At 41.2% G+C, this 21,870-nt stretch overlaps 1 protein-coding gene across 2 annotated transcripts in view; it reads right to left on the reverse strand.

Annotated features, from left to right (window-relative positions):
* The window catches only part of LOC119650837 (bone morphogenetic protein receptor type-1B), a 397,530-nt gene that overhangs the window by 66,026 nt on the left and 309,634 nt on the right, over window positions 1-21,870 (reverse strand). Inside the window, exon 1 of one of the 2 annotated variants that reach the window (XM_038053989.1) lies at window positions 8,618-10,918. The exons of the other annotated variant lie outside the window; for it this stretch is intronic. Within the exon in view, the coding sequence (XP_037909917.1) occupies window positions 8,618-8,651 (34 nt within the window). The 5' untranslated portion in view covers window positions 8,652-10,918. Of the gene's footprint in view, window positions 1-8,617; window positions 10,919-21,870 lie in introns of those variants that run through there. 2 annotated transcript variants of the gene reach the window in all.

Raw genomic sequence — 21,870 nt, forward strand, 5'->3', positions numbered from 1 at the left:
TTTCAGGCTTTGTGGCCCATACCAACAACACACCCCAAAAATATCCAAGATATCTTGTCCCCTCGCACTTTGGGACATACACATACGTCTTCAAAGCGGTGTCCTAGGTTGAACCTCCGTTGACTATGCCATATACAGGCGCACATAAAATTGTCAGGCACATCGATGTCCTGGTTTACGCCATCGAGATGGACAGATAACCAAGAACTATCTTAGTCGACCGATTTCAGCTAGCCTTTCGGCCCAGCGACGAGAAACTGGGTACACCAGCAGTCAAGCCAAGGACATCCCCCCGCGTTACTTTGAACAATCATCGGAGCCACCTTCAAGTCCGATGTCCCCAAGGAGAGGAGTGATTGTGGCGCCACTCTAGTGCTCCCACAGTAAAAATCTAAGGGAGGAGAAAAAAGGAAGAAACGCGAAAACACCAATGAGCGGAGGATATACCAACATCTTGAACTGTGACCAATTTCCCGCAACTTTTTAAACATTTTACTAGGTCACTTTCCCTCGATAAAACAACGGAATCAATTCACTTAAGAAAGAATTCGGATTATCTGAATTCTTCACATTGCATTCCCAACTAAAAGCAATACTTGGTGTTATGCAAGACACCATGAAATTAAGCTTTGGTGCACTTTACAGATATATATACATACTCGTTCGTATGAACCCAGTATCTAAACTGAATTGTAGCATCTTGCCACCAATTACTTTCTGCTAAATTTAGATTTCAATTAAATTTTGCTGAAACGGAATTCAATCGAATAAATTGGCCGAACGTGTTGAGCGAACATGAAGAGGGTATCACACCCTTTGAGATTGCATAAGCTCATGTGAGTGGGGGTAGATGTACCCAAATATCTAGAAACTGAAACTGGAAAAAAAAATAGTGTAAAAGCTCCGAATTGTGAACTTAAGATTGCTTTTATAAGACAGCATGTGCTTGATAAACTACCACGGGACCGGCTTGATATTCAAAATTTCCAGCTCTCTCTTGAGGAGTATCGCATACAATGCAGTCATTTTAATATTTTTGGACATGATTCGTACGTAACCACCAAACAAAAGATGACGAATACTAACCTTGTCACAAGAGAACCTACAGCACGCCAAAAATACCATAGATAGTAATCTATGCTGACAAGAGAACATAGAATTATGCCCGTTATTACTAATTCCAGGCACATATGAGAAACGACCGGAAGAAAACAAAATAAAAAATAAAATAAGTATCCACAACGACGACTCAGTAGAGAGAACAAAACGAAAAAAGATACAAAATATCCGTACATGAAACTAAAAAGACATCTAAAGTGCATAAAGGCGCATATCTTTATGGGTCTTACAGATTACACGTACTGCAACACTACAAGTATGTTGTGTTGTTGCATTGAATGTTGCTCGGCACCGAATTGAAAACTCTCCATGACCATAAAGAATTTCCAGCGTAAAAATGAGGAGAGAAGAGAATTAAGTAAAGGAAAGATACGACACCATCAACATGGTAGCTATAATCCAGCATAAATCGAAAACAACGTGCCAGGCTTTAGGCTTAAGCCGTGGCGTGGAAAGGAAGCCCAAGTATGTAGAGGATGAACTGGCCATACCTCCGACGCTTCAAGATACTTAAACATGAAAGATAGATATGTGCACGGGAGGATGGTGTAAGATAAAAAAAAACGAACTAAATAGGAGAATGTCACCTAGAAGTGGATAGTTTAGAGCGAGTTTATTTAAAAGCGAAAGGGATTAAAAATTGTTTTGGGATTTTGATTCCCTAAAATTGGGGTTTCCCAACAATCAGATTTACCTAAAAATGACAGTCACTTTCCTATTCTCCTCCCGAAAAAGGTGGCTAATTGGCTCGTCGTATATTGGGTAGGGATACCAGTGATTCGTTTTTATTGTAAAATTCGAATTTACTACAACAATTTTGGCAGACCCTCTGAATCTTAATCCTGGTTCGTATAGTCCCACATTGGGCGCTATTTTAGTGAAGTCAGATGCCCTAGAAGGTCGACCCATACACCGATATTTCATCTGAACTACTATTAGAAGCTTGGTCTTGGCAGCTAGTTCCGTTTGTATACATTCAGTATTACATGAACATATGATCGCTGAATATTGCATGATTCAGTAACCTCTCACAAAAAGTTCGTCCCGATTGATGTTAAGAAATGTTTAAAAAACATTCGGCTAAGGCGCTTCAAAAGGTTTGTATACGATCGTGGCAGTTGACGAATCATGAATTTATACATATTTTTATGATCCCTGTTCAATCTTCGGTGGAGTCTGGGACCTTTAATCAGCCACAGTTTTTCAATTAGACTATGATCCACTCTCGTCATCACCACATTCAATGTTGTACCAGTGGTAAGCCTACAACAGCGGAGCAACACAAAGACGAACAAGAACATCCAAGACGACGGTAATTCGAACCTAGAGCAGTGTATGAATTTATATACCTAACAACGAAAGTAAACAGCTATCCATGGTTCTTTAAAGAAAAGAGAAACCCCCCGTGAATTTCGTCGTAGACTTTCTGGCCTTCCAACACCAACTGGACAAATATTGCAGTGTTTGGTCATTCGCCTTGAAGAGACTGGGATGACACGAGATGTTCCCAAAGCTGGCCTGGCTGGCCTGGAGCAACAATTCTGCTGCTATTGCCCAAGATGTCGAAGAGGACCCGGAACATCGTCCAAACAACGTGCCATGCAATTAGGCATTAGTCCCTAGTCCCTACACGGAATTTTGGTGAAAAATTTAAAGATGTTAACTTACAAAGTTCAGACAGTGCATCAGCTGTTAGCTATTGACTGCCAAACGCGTTTAACATACGCTCAAACCATCCTGAATCTCAACGAAGAGGACGACGATTTTTCATCCAGAATTATTCTGAGCGATGAAGCCCTTTTCCATCTTAGCGATTATGTGAATAAACAAAATAATCATTTCTGACATTTCTGAGGCACCGAAAATCTGTGCATGATACACGAAGAGCCATTACATCCGCTCAAAGTTACTGCGTGATGCGCTGTTTACGCTAGAGGAGTTATCGGGCCTTTTCTCTTTGAAAACGCCATGAGCCAAACAAGGACTGTGGACGGTGGGCGCTACAAAACCATGATTATCAAATATCTTCTTCCTCAATTGGATGATTGGGAGAGGATAACATGTAGTTTCAACAGGAAGATGCAACAGCGCTTACTGCTCCAGCCACAATAGATATTCTGAAGGAGGTATTTCCAGGTCGTTTAATGAGTCGTTTTGGTCATTTGCACTGGCCGGCCAGATCACCCGATTGACCGGTCCAGACTTCTTGTCAAGGAGCTTTTTGAAGTCGTGGGTTTACGCAAACAAGTTTCGGACTCTTGAACCCCTTAAGGAGAATATTTGCCGATAATGCGAGAACCTGCCGTCCGAAGTTCTGGCAAGAGTGATGGAAAATGCCATAAAACGGGCCTGTATGGTCATCAACTTTGCCAACGACCACTTGGCCGATATGATTTTCGATGGGAAATGGGATCGATAAATTCTATTGGATACACATATTTCACAAGCAGAACCAACATTTTTCATTAAAAAAAATTAGAGCAAAAGAAGTTCGGGTTATTACATTTGCCCCACCTTGTATATGATACACTACCGTTTGGCTGCAATTTCCCAAGGGATGAGGAAAATCAATTACCGAACCAACAACCTTTTGCGCACGATGTAATTTTCGTGAACCCTAGAAATTATTAGAAGTTCCCCTGTGGATGTGGGATGGAAGAAAAAGAGAAGGGTTTCAGAAAATTCCTTTTTGAGGTGTCACCCACGAGAGGTAAACTTTTAGAGGATTGATTGGTGGTTTTATGGTACCCAATGAAACCTCCCTTTTTTGACATTGAAATTCCGTCACCTAATTCCACATTTTACAAGTTAATCCTTAGATAACCTTCCTTAGATCCTTAGATAACCTTCACTTCTAGATACATGAGGATTCAGCAACTATTACAACAGGGATTTAAACTCCGATTTCTTGTCATCCCGGGTTTGAATGCCGATCGTCATGAACATTTGTGTTCCTTAGGTTGGTTAAAACAGAAAATATCAATATGGCTCGCTTCTTCTACGTTTGATAATTTATGCTTCATTCTTCAACAATTCCTTCATCTATTCTAATTTTAATGGCTTCAAAAAAGAGTAAATATTTGCCGTTGACATTGTGTTAGGAAAGCATTGCATTTGCCAAAAAAAAATCAACCTCATGAGCAAATGATCCTATTCAAGGAAACCTGTTTATAGAGAACAATATCTACGATCTCTGAAAGGAGGATCTCAATGGAAAGCGATTTTGGTCGTTTCCCGAAAAATACATGAAAATTGGAAATGGTACCCAATGTGGGGGTTGAAATTTTGAAGTCTCCAATTGGACGTCATTTGAAACAATCGCGGAAAATCGGCCACTATGATTACCTCAACTCTCCATGATTTTATGATGACTAGTCCTAGAAATACCACACTGTTTGGATTAATCTCCCACAGCGAGAACAATGGCGGCAAAAAATTTAGGTATTTTTTTTAAGATGTCGACTTAGATCTAGACACCCAGATCCTATCCTTCCAGAAAAGCCAGGAAGGAAGGTATGCCCAAAGGTCCGGTTAGTATTATCTAAGGTTAAGTGGGCATCAAATAAGTGCTTGAGAATAATAGAAGCAAAGAATTTAGAACTGATACTGATTTCGGCCTATAGAATCCGATCCTTCAAGCTTCTGGTACTATTATCTGAGGTTGAAGGGGCATCAAATAAGTGCGCAGCTGGTGTATTTTTACCTCTGCAAAAGCATATCCATAATCTTTAAGCAGAAATTACCCCGGTCGATTTTAAGAATAGATTTTCAGACAAGATGCCAAATGACTCGAGAGCGATCCCTCTTCAAGTACAAAGTAGAACTCAAGCGATCTATCACATTCTGTTTCCTTCGCATTGTAGGACCTAGAAGTACTTGAAAAGTAAGGCTATTGAGGGAAGGTGTGTAGACTGTACAATGAACTTTCGCAGAAGTGCCAAAATTCTATTGTTTCAACAAACTACACCTTATTCTGTAGAGAGCATTTGATTGGCACTACAACAAGTGACTGCAACAGCAACCACATTCGTTCAAGGCAATAGGGACTATAGTTTCCTAGGAAGCCAAAATACATTAGGTACTTCTAAGATGCCCATGGATTTTCACATCATTGCTTCTTCTTTTTCTCCAGCCTTTATCTTGCTCCGTTTTGAGGGCGACTCGACTCGATCGCGCTCGCTAATGTTCCCACCGAACGAAAACTTGATCCTGGTGGAGTATCATATCCCTCCCTAGCTTTCCCAAATAATCCAGATATAGATTTCTCAGCTCGCATAATACCAAGTAACACCACTCAGTTACTAGAGACTTTAACCAGGCTTCATATTTCATAGAGTAGTAACTGGCGTCTCCTTTTAGTGATCCTTCCTGATACTTAGTGACTAGAGATCAAGATTTTTGGTCCCAAGTCGTATTCGTCGATTTGTATAAAGAAGTGAATAACACGCAGAAACCACTTTCAGTGACGCTGCTCCCAGGCCAGAGGTGAGATAGCGTATGATGAGTTGCATCCGCCCTGGACGTAGCCGCCCAGATTCCGTACAACACAGCTTTTTTTCGGGTTTTATGGGCAGATACTTCGCAGCAATGATGGCACAAGAGCCCGGCACCCGGGGATTAAAGATGGTGAAGGTGGAATATCGAACTAATATCGAAATTTCTAGTCAATTTTCGTGCTGACCATTTTACCCTTTGAAGGTATCTTAGTAATCGTAAGAGGTAGTATCTTGTATCTTTCATGTATGGAAGAAATTTCGACAATCTGTTCAGACTATCAGACTCTAATGGGTTTACAGAAAGGAATATCTAGCTTGATGAAAGATTTCTTTTCGCTTCACGATCACTACAGATAGCAGAAGTGGTTCCAAAAGTTTTAGGATCTCTATGAGGGGTAATCAACGCGACCCAACAACGTTCCCCAATAATTACAAGTGACGCCCAATGTGGGGCCTACAATTACATGTGAGACCCTTACAGTGGATTCCATTCTTAATAATAATGGGGTCCAAATTTCTTTCTTTTGAAGTGAATGGGGTCGTATCTTTAATATCTTATACTCATTACAATGCCGCCCGATGTGGTCTCCACAGTTTTGAGGTCTCACTTTAGGCACCATTTGAAATAAGCATGGGATGTTAACCATAACCATTCTCATTAAAAAGGAGCAAGGGTTTTTATTCCTTTACGATTCCAACCAAAAAACAGTCGAACCGAAGGGAATTGTACAGTTGTGAAACGAGCGTTAGTGGGGCAATTTTCATCATATGTATCGTTTTCCACATCGTCCTTCTTTTTCTTCAACCTTTATCCAATTAGGAAGCACTACATCAGATTCACTAATACTCCCGCTAGTCGAGAACTTGATCTGAGCGTCCACATCCTTCCTAGCTTCCCAAAATAATACGGACATAGATTTCAAACGTACTTCATATTGTACCATGGCTGACTTCTTTACTAGTGATCTTCCACGGTGAAGAAGAAGATTTTCTAGCATTTGTTTTAGAAGGGTTTTTGGAGCTAGTATGGACTGATATTGCGTTGACCACAGAACAGGATCGCCGAAACCCATATTAGCGCTCCGATAGACAATCAAATTCCTTGACAATCGAGATCGCCCTATGGCTACCACTTGTTCTAACACTATTTTTAAGAATGACGTAGTGAAGCCAAATACTGTCCTTTTCATTGGGCAAAAGTCCTTATTTTACCAATTTGCTCTTCCATTTAATCCCCTTAAGCTTAACGTAAGAAATCCCGGTATATTTTACTACAATTTTTGGTGACCTAGCCTCCTTTTTGCCCTTGGGCGAAGTTCCCTAGCTCGGAGACGGAGCGGCTTCTCAATTTCCTAATTCTGCCAGGATTTCGTTTCGTACTGGAGAACAAACGCCGTTTTGGCATGTAATCCTCACTTTTTTCGAATTGAGACCTGTCATTCGAAGTCAGAAATGCATCTTCCTCCAAAGGACCGGAAGACCTGCCAAGCATTATATCGGTCATATTGACGCTCTGAAAAGACTTTGAGTAGGATTTACCAGCTGATGTTCTACCCCACTCCAGGACCCATGCGTTAAAAGCAGCGAACATTTTCTTAAGAGTTGTAATTTTTAACGTTTAATTCATCTATGCCGCGATAGATGCATTTACTTTCCCTCAGTATCGTCAAGGAATGGCCATATTTCCTTCAAGTCGATTTGAAGCTCTTGAAATTTTCTTTTTCCTCAGTTTTACAATTGAAAGGTAAAAAATGCTTGAAAGGCGATTTCTTTGGAATTTTTTCCATGAGAAAGAGTCACAAAATGAAATCTCCCGGTTCCCAAATCATACCATCATAAGATTTCATTAACTTCAAAATGAATATTAATCAAATGATAAGTGAGGCCGAAAAGCCAGTCCCAACCCAAGTACCTCTGTATGAACTTAGCTTTATCGATAATGACACAACTCCCTAGAGCTCATTTTTTAAAAGTTTTTAATCTATCTTGTCTCCAGCATTCAGTGATCTATCTTAATTTCTTTTCAACTCTTAACATTTCGCATATCATAAATCCCTCTAATGACTTCCCAGCAGGCACTAATTTGTGAAATTGTAGATAGTAATGAAGGTATTACCTATCATTTTGGCAAAGACGATTTATTGGGTCATTACTCGGCCCAAGAAAAGTTGCTGCTATTGGAGCTTCTGAGAATATTTGTTTTCTGGGGTTCCCAGAACTTTATGAGAAATTGTTTGGTAACCTTTTTAGAATCGTTAACGTTGAAGTCTTCAGTGAAATTCAAGCATCTAGAACTACTGATAAAGTCACTTCCAAAAAAATACGGGATCTCAGTAGAAAGAGAGACGATCTTCTCACTGTGGCAAGAAGATAGATAGCAAAAACAGGTTGAATGTTTCACGGTAAAAAAAATGGGGTCTACCGAAAACTTTGATATGTGACACCAGACTAAGGGGAAACAATATCGAATAAGCTTCACCACAAACGAATTTTTCCTTCAAGTGTCAAAGGAAATGCCGGAGGATACCTCTTGGATAAGTTTTGCTTTGAACTTTCAAAAATTTAGAAATGTATCTTTTGAAAAAAACACCCCAAGGATATACGTACATCCTAATAATTGTCCGCATCGTGAAACTCCCCTTAACAAGTTGTTTTTGACAATGTCAAAAAAGAATATCAAAAATTCCAAATAAATTTCATTTGTGTATTTTCAAAATCATATTCCTGAGATCAATCTTCAAAGACATTCCCATCATTTTCAAAGACGCCCAACCACTTTTTATCCCCATCTCATAAACTACATATCTTTGATCCCGATCCTGATTTCATCCTGAACTACATCTTCAAAACTTTAAATTATAAAAATTCTTCAAAAACATAATAAAAATTGAAAATCAAACGCCGAGATACAATAAAAAGATAAATTTCTACAATAAAAAAAAAAAATCATCAAAACAACAATAATAAGAATAACAACAACTACAATAAGAGTTATTATTTACCATGTGCCTTCTTCTTTCTGGATCTCGGCGCCATGTCTGGAGATCGTTTATTTGTCTGACGAAAGTTAAGAAGGGGCGCGCGTTTTCGTTGCCTTCAAGATGTTTCTTCTTCACCCGTGTTTTGTATTTTACTATGCTTTTTAGTCCAGCGCAATGCCGGTCAGAAGAGCTCTGATCTGAGGTGATCTTGTAGAGCGCGCTAGCCGATCAGCTACGTGCGTTTGCGACCACAAAGATACTCACTCAATGGTGATCTGTAGCGATACGCCAAAAAAGATCTCCACGATTATCTTTTATCTTTATCTTTACACACAATATCAATTTGAGATCGATTGATATATTGATCGTTATCTATCGATTGACCGGCAAAACTGTACGATGTGGGACGGAGTTACAGAATTTTCACTGATTTTAGATATTGTATCTTTTGCTATGGATTAAAGATAGTTTTATTTATTTATACTTTTGGCACTGTTAGTACTCGTTATCTAGTTGAACTGATCGTGATGGCAATGCGGAATGAGACTCGCGATCTTTAGATGCATTTCTTCAGGCAACCGAGGTCTCTCACTGATCGATTGTTATTGATTCCTCTAACGACTGCGCCTTGTCGACGGGGTTCAGTGATGCAGCCACTTGTACCCTGGCTCCAATCCTCATTAACATCCAGATAGCCGATGAATGATTAGATAATAATTGATCACCACCAATCATTAGTAGTCGCGGCTGCGATCCGTTCTGATATTGAATATTGGATTTTTCGAATTAGTTTAAATTAGGATCAATTAGTTCTGCACTCGCTTAATCAATCGCTGCCACTGGAATCTTCTTCGGAATAATAAACTGATTTAACTCGCTCGGCAAGTGAACTATGTACTTTCGCGAAATTATGTCGTCTCGCCTTGGAGTGTGTCTGTTTTTGTTGAAAAATCGATGTCTTCCCGATTTCTCACTTAAATGACTAACAGACAAAAATATTTATATGTTCAGATCCACTCTGTCTGGCATCTACGCGTGTATCTTTCTTAATCCAAAAGCATTAGATTTGGCGGCGCGTTTTCAGATTTACGTTCTCTCTCGCGGTGATAAAAATAACTACAGACAGGAATCCGTAGACGATATAAAAGATCCAAAAAGATACGTCAATGACTTTGCGTTTCTTACAATATTTGCGTATAGCGTTTCGTCAAGATAAGATGCGCCACTTAGTGATCTTCAGTGATCTCAAGCATGCATTGGAGCATCTAACGTCAAAATTAAGTAAAGCTGACTGAATTCACGTCAAGACTCCTCCTCTTACGGGAAATCGTACTCATGTGAGTCTGGATATTTTTAGCTCCAAAGGAGAACCTCGCGATCAGTTCAGCCAAACTAGGTCCCCACTGAACCCGCTAAATTGCAATCTTAATGCTGAAGGCGTCACTATCAGTCTTGGTCTGTTTTCCTAGTTCCAGAATGTGATCTCGCAGGGACAGAATCTTCCAGGGAGTATCTGAGGATCTATCCAACGTTCCCAGATGTTACTGTCTCGATCACTAACTGCTAGTGTCCACCGTTGATGATGATGCTGATGCTGCGTCGTTCAGGCTATTTTCGCTATTCCGTCAATTGGAAAAATTATAAATAATTTTCGCGCGTTGCTTCTCCTCTCAATGGCTCGATGGGCCGATCTTCGTCAGACGATCTCGAAAAGAACTTCTACTCAACACACGATCGGGCACAATCACTCAAAATATTATTAGTAGTAAATCATCGTATCTACACACGTTTTAGATGCTTGGAATTTTTTATTTGTTGTAATCAATATAATTAGCTACAACTTCTCGGTTCAATGATAGATAACCGCACTTGAGTCGCACTTTATAGAAAACGATCGTGATAGTGTGTAGTATGTTCCCGAGAGTACTATATGTGGTAAAACGAGTAAAAGATACAAAAAAACTCCAGAACGGATTTCCCGCGCGACAAGTACACTCCTCTTGCTGTATCGCTAAACTTAGAATATTACTTTATTCGCGGAATCTTTAAATTATATACGAACGATCCCCTAACAGCATGTAGGAAAGCGCGGACTCAAACCGACAGCACCGCACAAAATACTATCTTACACACTGAATGTTCGTAATCGACTAACTGAGGTTTGAACTTGGTCGATCGGCTAAGAAAGCAGCACACAAGCACCGTAGATTGGTGTAGCGAGATCTTGTCAGGCCAGGCCGGCAGCACCGATAGATACTTGACTTAACACTATGAAAACGATGAGGAGGTCATGTGCAGTTTGTAAGTGGTCTTAGAAAGATTTTTGTATCTTTTTCTCAACAACACATTTGAAGATATCTATTTTATGCCAAAAACTTAAGTATAACTTAACAAACTTGTAGATAGAGTGGTTTTGTTAGTCAATTTTAAAAAAAGTCAAATAAGATATTTCCGCTTCGGGAACCGGTTGTTCCCTTTCTCAGTGCAGGAAAAGATATCTTTTTTCGCTGAAGATTTTATTTCATTCTCGCATGTAAAGTATTTTAAAAGATAACTGGTTCCCGAAATATCCCATGATAGAGAGATAATTGGTTCCCGAAATGCTGTGTATGCAGGCGATAACTGGTTCCTGAGTCACTGTATATAAGGGAATGAAAAAAAAACAATCTAAGTGTCAAAATGCAGGGGATGTCTTCCTAAATATAAGAAGTATACCACATTCGAAGCAGGAAATTTGGCTGTCTATGGGAAATCAATATACACTAGTATGCTTTAGTAAGTACCTAGTGGTGATAGCCACACCCTGTACAAGGTAACCTACTATTAACAGAACGCTACGGATCTAAACTGGGGAATCGAGAAACACCTCTCCTAACTCAGGGTATCATAAGAACCGTGCTCGTTGGATAGTTTGCGATCGGGGGTAACTGACTGTAGGAGAGAGGAAACCCGGCCAGGTCAGGAGTGAAGGCAGGAATCACGAAGCCCCACCATTAGTTATACTAGAGCGGTCAAGGGCATTCGACTGGCCATACTGTCAAAAATGTTTCCTGAGCAAATACTCACTCATGAGTAGTAGGAAACTATCGTCAGGCAGATGTTCAAGGGATGGACTGCGAAACTTGTGTTCACCGAGATACGCTTTCGACCAGGTCATATACTGGTGGACTGCACGATGGAAGACAGTGCAGAGTGGCTTAGGACTATAGTTTCTAAAGTGCCAGACTGAAAAGGAGCAGAACTGTCAACATCTGCTGGGGATGATATACCATACCACAAGCACACATGGTGACAGTGTTTCTCCCGAAAACCGCGACAATACAGACAGAAGATATCATGGACCTCCTAATCGCTCAAAATGAGAATCTCTATACGCGAATATGGAGATTCTTCAGAAGCAAGATCGAGGGCAAGAGCAGTCCCCTCATAATCGGGGTAGATGACCGATCCCTGGAGGCCAATAAAAGTCGGACTTTCCAAATCAACTATAGAAAAGCCGAGGTCCCCAAAAACTCTCGAATGCCAAAGATGCGGAAAGGACAGGATAAGCCAGGGAAGTAGACCTGCTGCCCAGTGAAGAGCAGAAGATTCTAGTGTTCCAGTATGGACAGCGACGTGCAGGAAAGCGCCATGTAGGAGGAGGAGGGTGATACTCCGACAGTGGAAAAGGCCTCCAAACCATAATAGAGTCAATGGCCAGCACTAAGATAACCCAGATAACCCTCCACCATGCGAAAGCTGTATCTGTGGTAATTGCAAGGGCAAGTTCCAAAGAGAACAATGGAATAGTGTTGGCTCAGGAGCCCTGGCTATACTGCGGACTGGATTGATGACACAACTACGAACCCGGAAACGACAACGGAATAACAATTTGCGCATTTTCTCATGCAACGTGCGCTCCGTATACAGAGATGGAACTGCCAAGCAGCTAGGCGATAATCTGCTCCAACATAGAGCTGATGGAACTGCGTTATAGGCGATGCGTTGGACAGGGACCGGTTTTATGGAGAAAAGTCGCTACACCATATATTATAGTGGCCATCCAGTAAACCATGTGCTCGGAGTACGTTTTTTAGTCAGCCAAAAAATGAAACCTGCTGTTATCGGCTTTGAAAACATAATCCCCTCTGACAATCAAGTGAGAGTTAACACTGAAGCCATCCATAACACGACCCTCCGCAACACCTATAAGGACGAAATGGGTGCAACAATAATCGCAGTCAACAGAGATCTTGAAGATGAAGCATCAACAAATGATCTTCACAAAGTCCTGAAGAACTTTATCATAAATACGGCCACAAACATACTTGGCCCCAGCCGCAAAAAAAAAGTCGGAATGGCTGACTCGCTGATGAATGCAAGTTAGCCACGAAACGAAGAATGCCGCATACCGAGTAATGTTGCATTTTCAAAGGACGCAGGTACGCGCAGAGACTTATCACGAACTTCGTCGAGCGGAGATGCGACTTCACAGACGGAAAAAGAAGCCAGGGAGAACCAAGAAGTCTGTGAACTCGAAAAGTACAGGGAGCAACCACACCAGGCGTGGAAGTTTCACCAACAAGTCACCAGGATGAAGCCTGCCGGGACAAAGAGGAAAATTTGATTTCCCACCGAATGGGGATATTGGAGTGATGGGTGGAGTACTTTGATGAACTACTGCACAACGAGAACATCGGCGAGTTGGAGGTCCCGTCAACTGAAGACGACGGACAAATATTGCCCAGAATTCAGACATTTCGCCATAAAGTTGGTGAAGTAAAGCAAGTTGAATGTAGTGGACCTACGTTTAACAAAGCTGTGTTATTCTTTCAATATGAAGTGGCCAAAGTGAGCTGGCAACCAGTCGCTGACATGCCTTTCCAAGATTTTGGAACAGGATTAGAGGAATGAAATAGGGCAGTGGTTTTTAGCAAAAGTGCGATCGTCACTTTTGTGAATGAGGATGATGTGAGCCTCTTTCCACAGGCTAAGAAAATGCTTTTCTCCGAGAATCTTATTAGAAATTATGGCGAAGGGGAGAGAAATGAACTGAACAGTTGTAATTAAAAAGAGGTTTGGGAGACTATAGTGGGAAGTGTCGACGGTCAATTATTCCATGTTTGAGGCAGCAGACTTGATCAGCCCGGTCAATAGATAGGGGGGCACGATCATAGCCACCAAAACTCAAAGACGCGCATCGTGATTATTAATAATAATAATTGATTCATTGATGAGATACCAAGGGTTCGTCCTTGGTCTGAGCAAGATTGCAAAGAAATTGAAGGCTAGAATGATTGGTGGTGTCTCCTTCATTGGACAACACCTGAGATCATTTTTGATGAATAAGAAAAGAATAAAGGCAATCGATCAAGGACAGCGGAAAACATGAAGAAGGCGGTCATGCAAGAAAAAAACGCCTTCAATTGAAGGCTTCAAAGAAAGCGAGGCTAGCCCAAGTGCTGTGTAGCAACCGACACGACATTGTCACGCGGTATCAAGCAGCTACGTTAATTGAGAACACCAGGGGCCTGGAACAACATGGTAGTGGTAATAAGCTGCATCACGCCTTCACAAATATGCGAAGGATGTGGTGATATTAGCTTCCGGCTCGTTCCCTTTTTCATCGGTGAGATAATTGAAAGGTAGGGAATCACTTGGATGTAGTGTGGTCGTGAGGTGCAAGCTGGGTTCTCAGTGCTACCCCAGGCGAAATTGATGCTTTTCACCGCAAAAATAAAAATACTCAATTCCTTTTTAGGGTTTGAGGAGCCCTAAGTCCGCATCCATTTAATGTCGGATCGGACCAAATGGAGAACAACTTGCTCCCACTCTTTATGGTCCATGGACTCTTCTTTTTGGGTTAACACCCGAAGTTCAAAAATGAAAATAGGGACGAAGACGGCTACGGTTTCTTACCAGGGCAGAGGCAAAGCCTCAGACGCTGCCTCACCTTTTCCCTGGGAGCCGAACCGAAGCGGCTCGCAGTTGTTGTACGCTCCCTTTTATAATTCGTAAAACACAACAAGGGTACATTAAATGGATGCCGACCTAGGACTCCTCAATCTCTAAAAAGAGATGGCCAACTCTGGGCAAGTTTTGGTCCCAACTATAGGAGGATTTATGCTGAATATAATTCATAACAATTATACCTCCATTGTATGGTACGCTGAGCTGAGAAAAAGCTACTATACGATGAAGCTCAACAGAACAGAGGAGGTAACATGTGTCGCACGATAGGCGCTTTGCGATCATGCCATACAGACGTACTGAAAGCAACTCCCCTGAACTATCATTCCAGCTATACAATAGCATGCAGTGCTCTGAAGCGATATGTAGTAGGTTTTAATGCTGTGGTTTGTAAAAGTGGATCAAAACCGAAAGTTTAGACATCCGAATCGTCTCAGCGTTTTCCATGCAAAACAGTTCCTTCTTCTTTTTCTTTAGCCTTTGTTTGCAATCTAGAAAGTGTGTTAGTGACTGCAACAACATATGAACTGCTCATCAAAATATAGGAATTAATACAGCCAAGGGTATAAAGCAACTTCCCTCCCCACACAGATAACTGCTGAAATTGAAGGAAAGCCTTATCTAGATAGAACTGACCCCTGCAATCCCAGCAACGTTTATTGCCCATAATTCCTCCATTTACAATACTTTTCGACTTCATAGAGGAATGAGTATTTAGAGGATCGGTTTCATGACAATGATACCTCAATTAGGATCAATATCAATGGCGTGATAGTTCAATTCGAACCCAGCCTCAAAGAGTAAGTCGTCTTCAGTTGAAGGCGATGTGTCATCTGATCGGTCTTACCTCCTGTTCGGTTTCCCAACTGGTTAATTATCGTGAATTTGCTCTTCATAATATGCCGAATTTTTGTAATAGTTCGTTCACTCCATTGGCCATATTAAAGACAGCGATCGCCACAGGACTGGGCACAGGAAACGGTTGGATACACCCAGGCCTTGACGAACTAGGGGCCCACCCCGCTGCAATATTACTAGCCACTTCTGCTTTTTTTCAAACTAACATAGGTTACCCTTTAGCACCAGGTTATGAAGTATGTCAATAGTAGAGCTGGCTTACCATCGTTCTCTTATATGTCAATTGAACCATGGCAAGGTCCCCAACTGAATGGTAACTGGCTTAAAAATGCCGTATGCCCTCGACACATCATCATAAACCTTTCTCTATAGCTATCTATTTAACAAACCTTAAAAACGAAACGATCAGCAAGTATATTTCATGGTAGCTTTTTCAATGGCTAGACAGTCCTAGCCGTCCCTTAGCCTCCAGGGTCACGGCTTCTTCTTTCTCCTTTTTTTCCAGCCTTTCTCTCGTTCACAAGCGGGCTCGACCCGTTGTGACTGGTTTCGCCATTTGGTTCGAAGCCTGATCTGGATGCATATCAAACCACCGTTGTTTCAGCCGCCCTTTTGGTCGTTTATCATCGACTTCGATGTTCAGGCCAATCTTGGCGAGTGAATCTTCGTTAAAGCAAATTACCTGACCATACCATCGAATACGCCTCTTTCGCTGTTTTTCCATGATCGGTGTAACCCCATACCGATCGCGGATACCCTCATTTCAGATATGTTCCAAATGTGTCACGCCACTAATCCAACGCAACACCTTCATCTACATAACTACAAGACGCCGTTCATTGTCCTTCATAGACGATCAACACTCAGAACTATAGGGAGCGACAGAACGGACGACAACGGAAAATGGACGCACGGTAAATTTTAGATTGGAGACATCCATTGATAAGGGTAACTGTGTGCAAATGAACAGGCCACTCTTCGGTCATGAAAGGCTAAATATTTGCCTAAAAATAGCATATTTTATGTGCCTAAGTTTTCCTTCTTTCAAGCACACAAACATAGTATATTATGTACTGATGATGACTCGAGTTTAAGCCAACATGAAACCAGCGCAAAAAAAACTGATGAAAATGTACAATTCCATCACGTCTTTCCGTTCTCCTAGTGTTAACCTTGCTCGATAAATAAGTTTGGACACAAAACGTTGAGATTTCTCCAATGAGTCCACACAGAGCTCTCTTCGAAAACATCAAGACCGGCTTAAGACCGAAGATCTCAAGATCTAGTCAGAAAAATATAGTCAGTCTGCCCTCTATATGGTCTCAGAAAACCCCCAAAAGTCTATTCTTCGGGACTTGATCATAATAAAAAATTTTTTTATATCTTTAGTTCCCATTTGCTCTATCTTCTTCCCACGCATAAATCTTTAAATACACTGTTTACATCGCTGTATCTCGTTTTCTCCAATGATCTGCAATGATCGTCCAGTAAAAAAAAAAGATATAAATACAGCCTATACAGCCATATAGAGATTTGGACGGGTGTAAAGGTCTGATTTCAGAAAACACTTCAAGAAATTTTTTCCCTTGAGAGGGTTTTTCTTTCAAGACGCCCGCTGTGCTATAGAAGAAGTTCACCACTCCTCTGGGATCGCCTGGAGAATACAAGAAATTCGTTTCGACTGGATTTTCTATAGCGACTGCATACAATACTATAAGCGCGGACTATTCACATCCATGCATATGTGTTTTGAGGATGAGCAGCAGCGGCTGCATGGACTGCACACTCTAGCCCTGCAGGTACAGAGATACTCAACTGCATATGCTCGTTGAATAAAACAGGCCCTAGATCGGAGATCGGAGACCTGAGACATACCATATTTTCTTTTCAGAAAAATCTTCTTAGAAAAAAATCTGAAAACCTATCTTTTTTTTTGGTATCTTCTAAAACCCTTCACATTCACGGCATGGATTCTCCACACATTAAAGATCAGTCCCGATGCACATGTGTATGCACTTTATTCTAACCGGAATATCGGTGGAAGGTGTTTTCTATACGAGCAAAACAACAACAATGTAATGATCATGTAGTTAAACGTTTTTCTCACTCTTCATCTTGGTGGAAAAACCGCTGCAGGAATCACGCTTAGCCATCGAATAGATGATCTTGCTAAGCGATCTAGCCATATGCACACTTTTCACCTTAGAAACGCGTGCATGTGAATAAATAGGAAATTGTGTATATCCGATTAGTGAGTTTTCCCTCCGGAAAGTTTTCCGTTGATTAATGTTGAAGGGAGAAATGTAATACTTCATCTTTGGGGGATACCATCAATTTGTTTTCATGTTGATCTATTAATATTTTTTGGAGATATCTAGGAGTAGAGGCATTTTGTATACATTTGGAACCACAGGAAAAACAAGAAAATTATGGATGTTAGCATCCAAACTTTCGGAGAAGTGAGAAGAGAATAAAGATCATGGGGAGCTTATCTATCAATCATATCAGCGAAGGAAAATGAATCTATGTATAAACAAAATAAGACAGATAATTTTGGTTTACCCCTAAAAGGAATAGATCTCGAGTTGTTAAACTGGAAAAAAAGGTAATAAAGTAAACCTCAAGTGTGAGACACCAAAAGGATACGATCTGTAAATTTCACAAAGCAAGCAAGGCATAGTCCTCAATAACCTCAATTTAGGCTAAGTTAAGGCAATCTACTGTACCAGGAAGTAATGCTGAGATTGAAAAGAGGTCAAAGAAGCAGCATCAAAGCGTATACCAATATAAACTAGCATAAGGAAGTCCCAAGGTGGCTGTTCTAATATGCCCTTGAAACATGCTTGGACTGACCAAATTTAGAATGGCATCTGCATATAGTCTCCACATATAAAGGGTGCGGCAGCATAACCTCCTTTTTTAAAATGCGCGCCACTCAGTTAGTTGATGTCATAGCGGAGCGCTAGTGGTCTCGTTCAAGAGGGGATTATCATGCGTTGGAAAAGTGAGGAGCGTGCCTTTGCCGTTGAGGTTTACTTTTCAAGCGGATGTTCGGTTATTGCAACACAGCGTGCATTTCGAAATCGCTTTAATTTATCCCCGTTGGCTCCCGTCCCAGACCATAAATCAATTGTTACATGGTTCACTACATTCAGACAAACTGCAAGTGCGACAAAAAAAAGAACTGGAGTCCCTCGGCCCGTTAGATCACCTGAGAACATTGAAGCAGTGAGAGCGTCAATGTTGCGATCGCCACGGCGTTCTGTGCGCAAACACGCATCTGCCCTTGGACTATCCGATCGTTCTGTGAGAAGAATTCTTCGTGATGATCTTCATTTTCATCCCTATAAAATGGCGATAGTGCAGGAACTTTCAGAACGTGACTTCAATCCTCGGATGAACGCGTGTGAGCTTCTTCTTGATGTCGTTCCCGAGGGTGCTATTGTTTTTTTTAGCGATGAAGCCCATTTTCATTTGTGTGAGTCGGTTAACAAACAAAACATGCGTTTCTGGGCTGACACCAACCCTCGAGAATTGCATCAAAAGCCTTTGCATTCACCCAAAGTCACAGTGTGGTGTGCAATTTCCTCAGCTGGAATTATTGGTCCCTGGTTTTTTTAGGAAAATGAGGTTACAGTGACAGTGAATTCGGACCGGTATGTAAACATGCTACAGAATTTTTTTTTTCCCACGGCTAGAAAATTTGGATTTGGGGGACACTTGGTTCCAACAAGACGGTGCAACAGCACACACTTTAAGAGCATCGATGGCTGTTTTGAGGGAACACTTTCCAGAGCGCCTTATATCAATTAGAGGCGATTTGGAATGGCCGGCATGCTCTCCCGATCTGTACCCTTGTGATTTTTTTTCTATGGGGTTTTTTGAAATCCCGTGTTTATGTGAACCGTCCAAGAAGCCTACAAGATTTGAAGACCAACATCCAAGAAGAAATTGCCAACATAACACCTGCTATGCTAACAAGAGTTATGACAAACGCCAGAAATCGGTTTACGCAATGTATGGAGAATGGGGGACGTCACCTAACAGATTTCATCTTCAAATAAAATAAATAAAAACTTTAGACATGTACCTACATTATAAAAAATAAATCAATATTTTCCGATGCATACAATAGTTTTTATTGAGTTTTGAAAAAAGGAAGTTATGCCGCCGCACCCTATATAACAACAGCCCTCAGGACTACAAAATATAACCAGAGGAGCCAACAAACTGTTAGATAGATCATGACTACATCTTTCTTTAAATTTGAAGTAAGCCATTCTGGCTGAATTTGAATGTCATCAATGGTTTTCCATCAAGAACGAAAACACCTAGGTGTTTCTCTTTGGAAATAACCGACAACAAAATTGTGATCCATGTGGTGTGAAGAATACTTGATCCTGAAAAGACCGAAACCACATTCGCCAGATTTGCCTCTAGGAAATGGTGACTGTAGTAGGTAGTGGCGCTGAGCAATATCTTTAATGATATCAAATGGAAAATGAACCCTCCACGCGGACTATTAAGAAATAGTGCTTTCCGTATTTCCTTCCAGTCATTGATGAAATCTGCGACCTTGACAGGCCTGTGTATCGACGACTGCCTCTACAATATCGAAGTGAATCCCGGGAAAACAGAAAAACTTGTTCTCGTTGGTGAACAGCCACCCCGCGAATAGCAATCCTATCTCAACCCATCTTCCTACCCGAAAACGGGAATATCCTAGCATCCTGCCTCCCAGACCTCCCTTCCGCGAAGCCCTCCCAATTCTTACACATTCACGATGAAGACCTCGAAACCGAGGTTTGCAAACCAATGTCCCGACTGAAAAACTCAATCTGGACTAACTACAAATTTATCTCTTTCCTATCTTCCCCCACCATGATCTTAAGTCTATTATCGATTCTCTTCGGTATCAAAAGGAAGATTCCAATCATTGTCTGCCTCCCAGACCGGCAATACGAACTCCTTTTAATATTTCTCCGCAACGTCCATGTGCACTTCTTTAAGAGAATCTTTAGCTTCATAGATGGGCGAAAATTCAACAACACATTTTATCCTTATACATAAGTTCTGGAGACATCCTCCAACGTTTAATCCTTTCGGCTATCCTAATCCTATCAAAACCCTACAATACGCGGATGACCTGATAGTTTTCACCTCACCAAGAACGTCTTCCTCAATAAGGCACGTTGAATACCTGTTTAGTCGAGCTTTACCGATACTTCACTCGTTGGGAATTATCTCTTCGCTTCCAGAATGTTAAAACATTGCATATCGCAGCAACATTCGGATGACGCCGAAAATGAAGAGATCCATTGTCTTCCTTTCCGTCAAAATTTACGATACGGCGATGCCCACACCTACCTAGGGGTGACAATTAACCCCCGTCCATATTTCCAAGGCAATGAACTCTGCAAATCCCTATATCCCCTCCTAAACTAAAGCACCCCAACGCCTCTGAGAATAAAGCTGCAACCTAACAAACAGCTTATCAGAGCCTTCCTCACCTTCTTTTGATCCGAAAGTTCCCAGTCTCAACAGAAAGGCTTAGTATGAGAGGATGGAAGATTCCAAGAACAAAATCCATTCCAAATACATTTACAACCAACTCCTAAGCGATTCCTGGCACACTTTTCGAATCATCGTTGTCCTGCTTCGTCAGGCCCTCAACTTCCGAACCAAATGCTAAACCCACCAGAATCCCCTTCTCATTCGGGACATGCAGATTGAAAACTTCGTAGATGATCGTATTTATCCCTTCAACTCCCTCTATTTTTACAATTCTAAACGGTCTCTTCGATCTCTAAGATACAGTAGTCTTCCACACCCGAAATTACTCTCAATCCCAATTTTCGAGATGCACCTATCCCCAGCACCAATCCATAGATTTGAATTCCCAACCACTTCCAGTATGTATCCCATCATACTCGCTAGGAGCACACCGAAATATAGTGAGAATTTATGGTAAAGCAACAGCACTTCAGCATGCAGTGAACAAGGACATATTGAGTTATTGAGGAAGAGTCACCATTGCAAGATTATCGGGAAGATTTCAAATGGACAGAACGACAATAGAAAGATAGATTCAACTTCTACGTTGAGGTTAAAAAGCAAAGATAAGAGAGAAGGCTGAAAATTTGGATGATAACACCCAACTGTATACTCGTGGATGGGCGAAGAAAAAGGAGGGTTCGGGAAAAGGAAAACGAACATTCAAGAAATTAACAGGTTCCCAAAAAAAAAGGGCGATACGAAGGGGCCTTAAACTTCGGTAGGCGGGAAAATAATGCCTAAAACATTAGCGCCACCAAGGGAGCCATAGTTTGATCCAAAGCTAGACGACGGTTGGACAAAGGTTGAGCCAGAGGAGCCTGAAATGAAGAAGAAGAGGAAAGAGGATCCGTCCTAAGGCGATCACAATTTTAAGGACGGGTAATATGTCCTACGCAGCCATACTAAAAAGG

The sequence above is a fragment of the Hermetia illucens genome, chromosome 1, assembly GCF_905115235.1.
Source record: "Hermetia illucens chromosome 1, iHerIll2.2.curated.20191125, whole genome shotgun sequence".
NCBI lineage: Eukaryota > Metazoa > Arthropoda > Insecta > Diptera > Stratiomyidae > Hermetia > Hermetia illucens.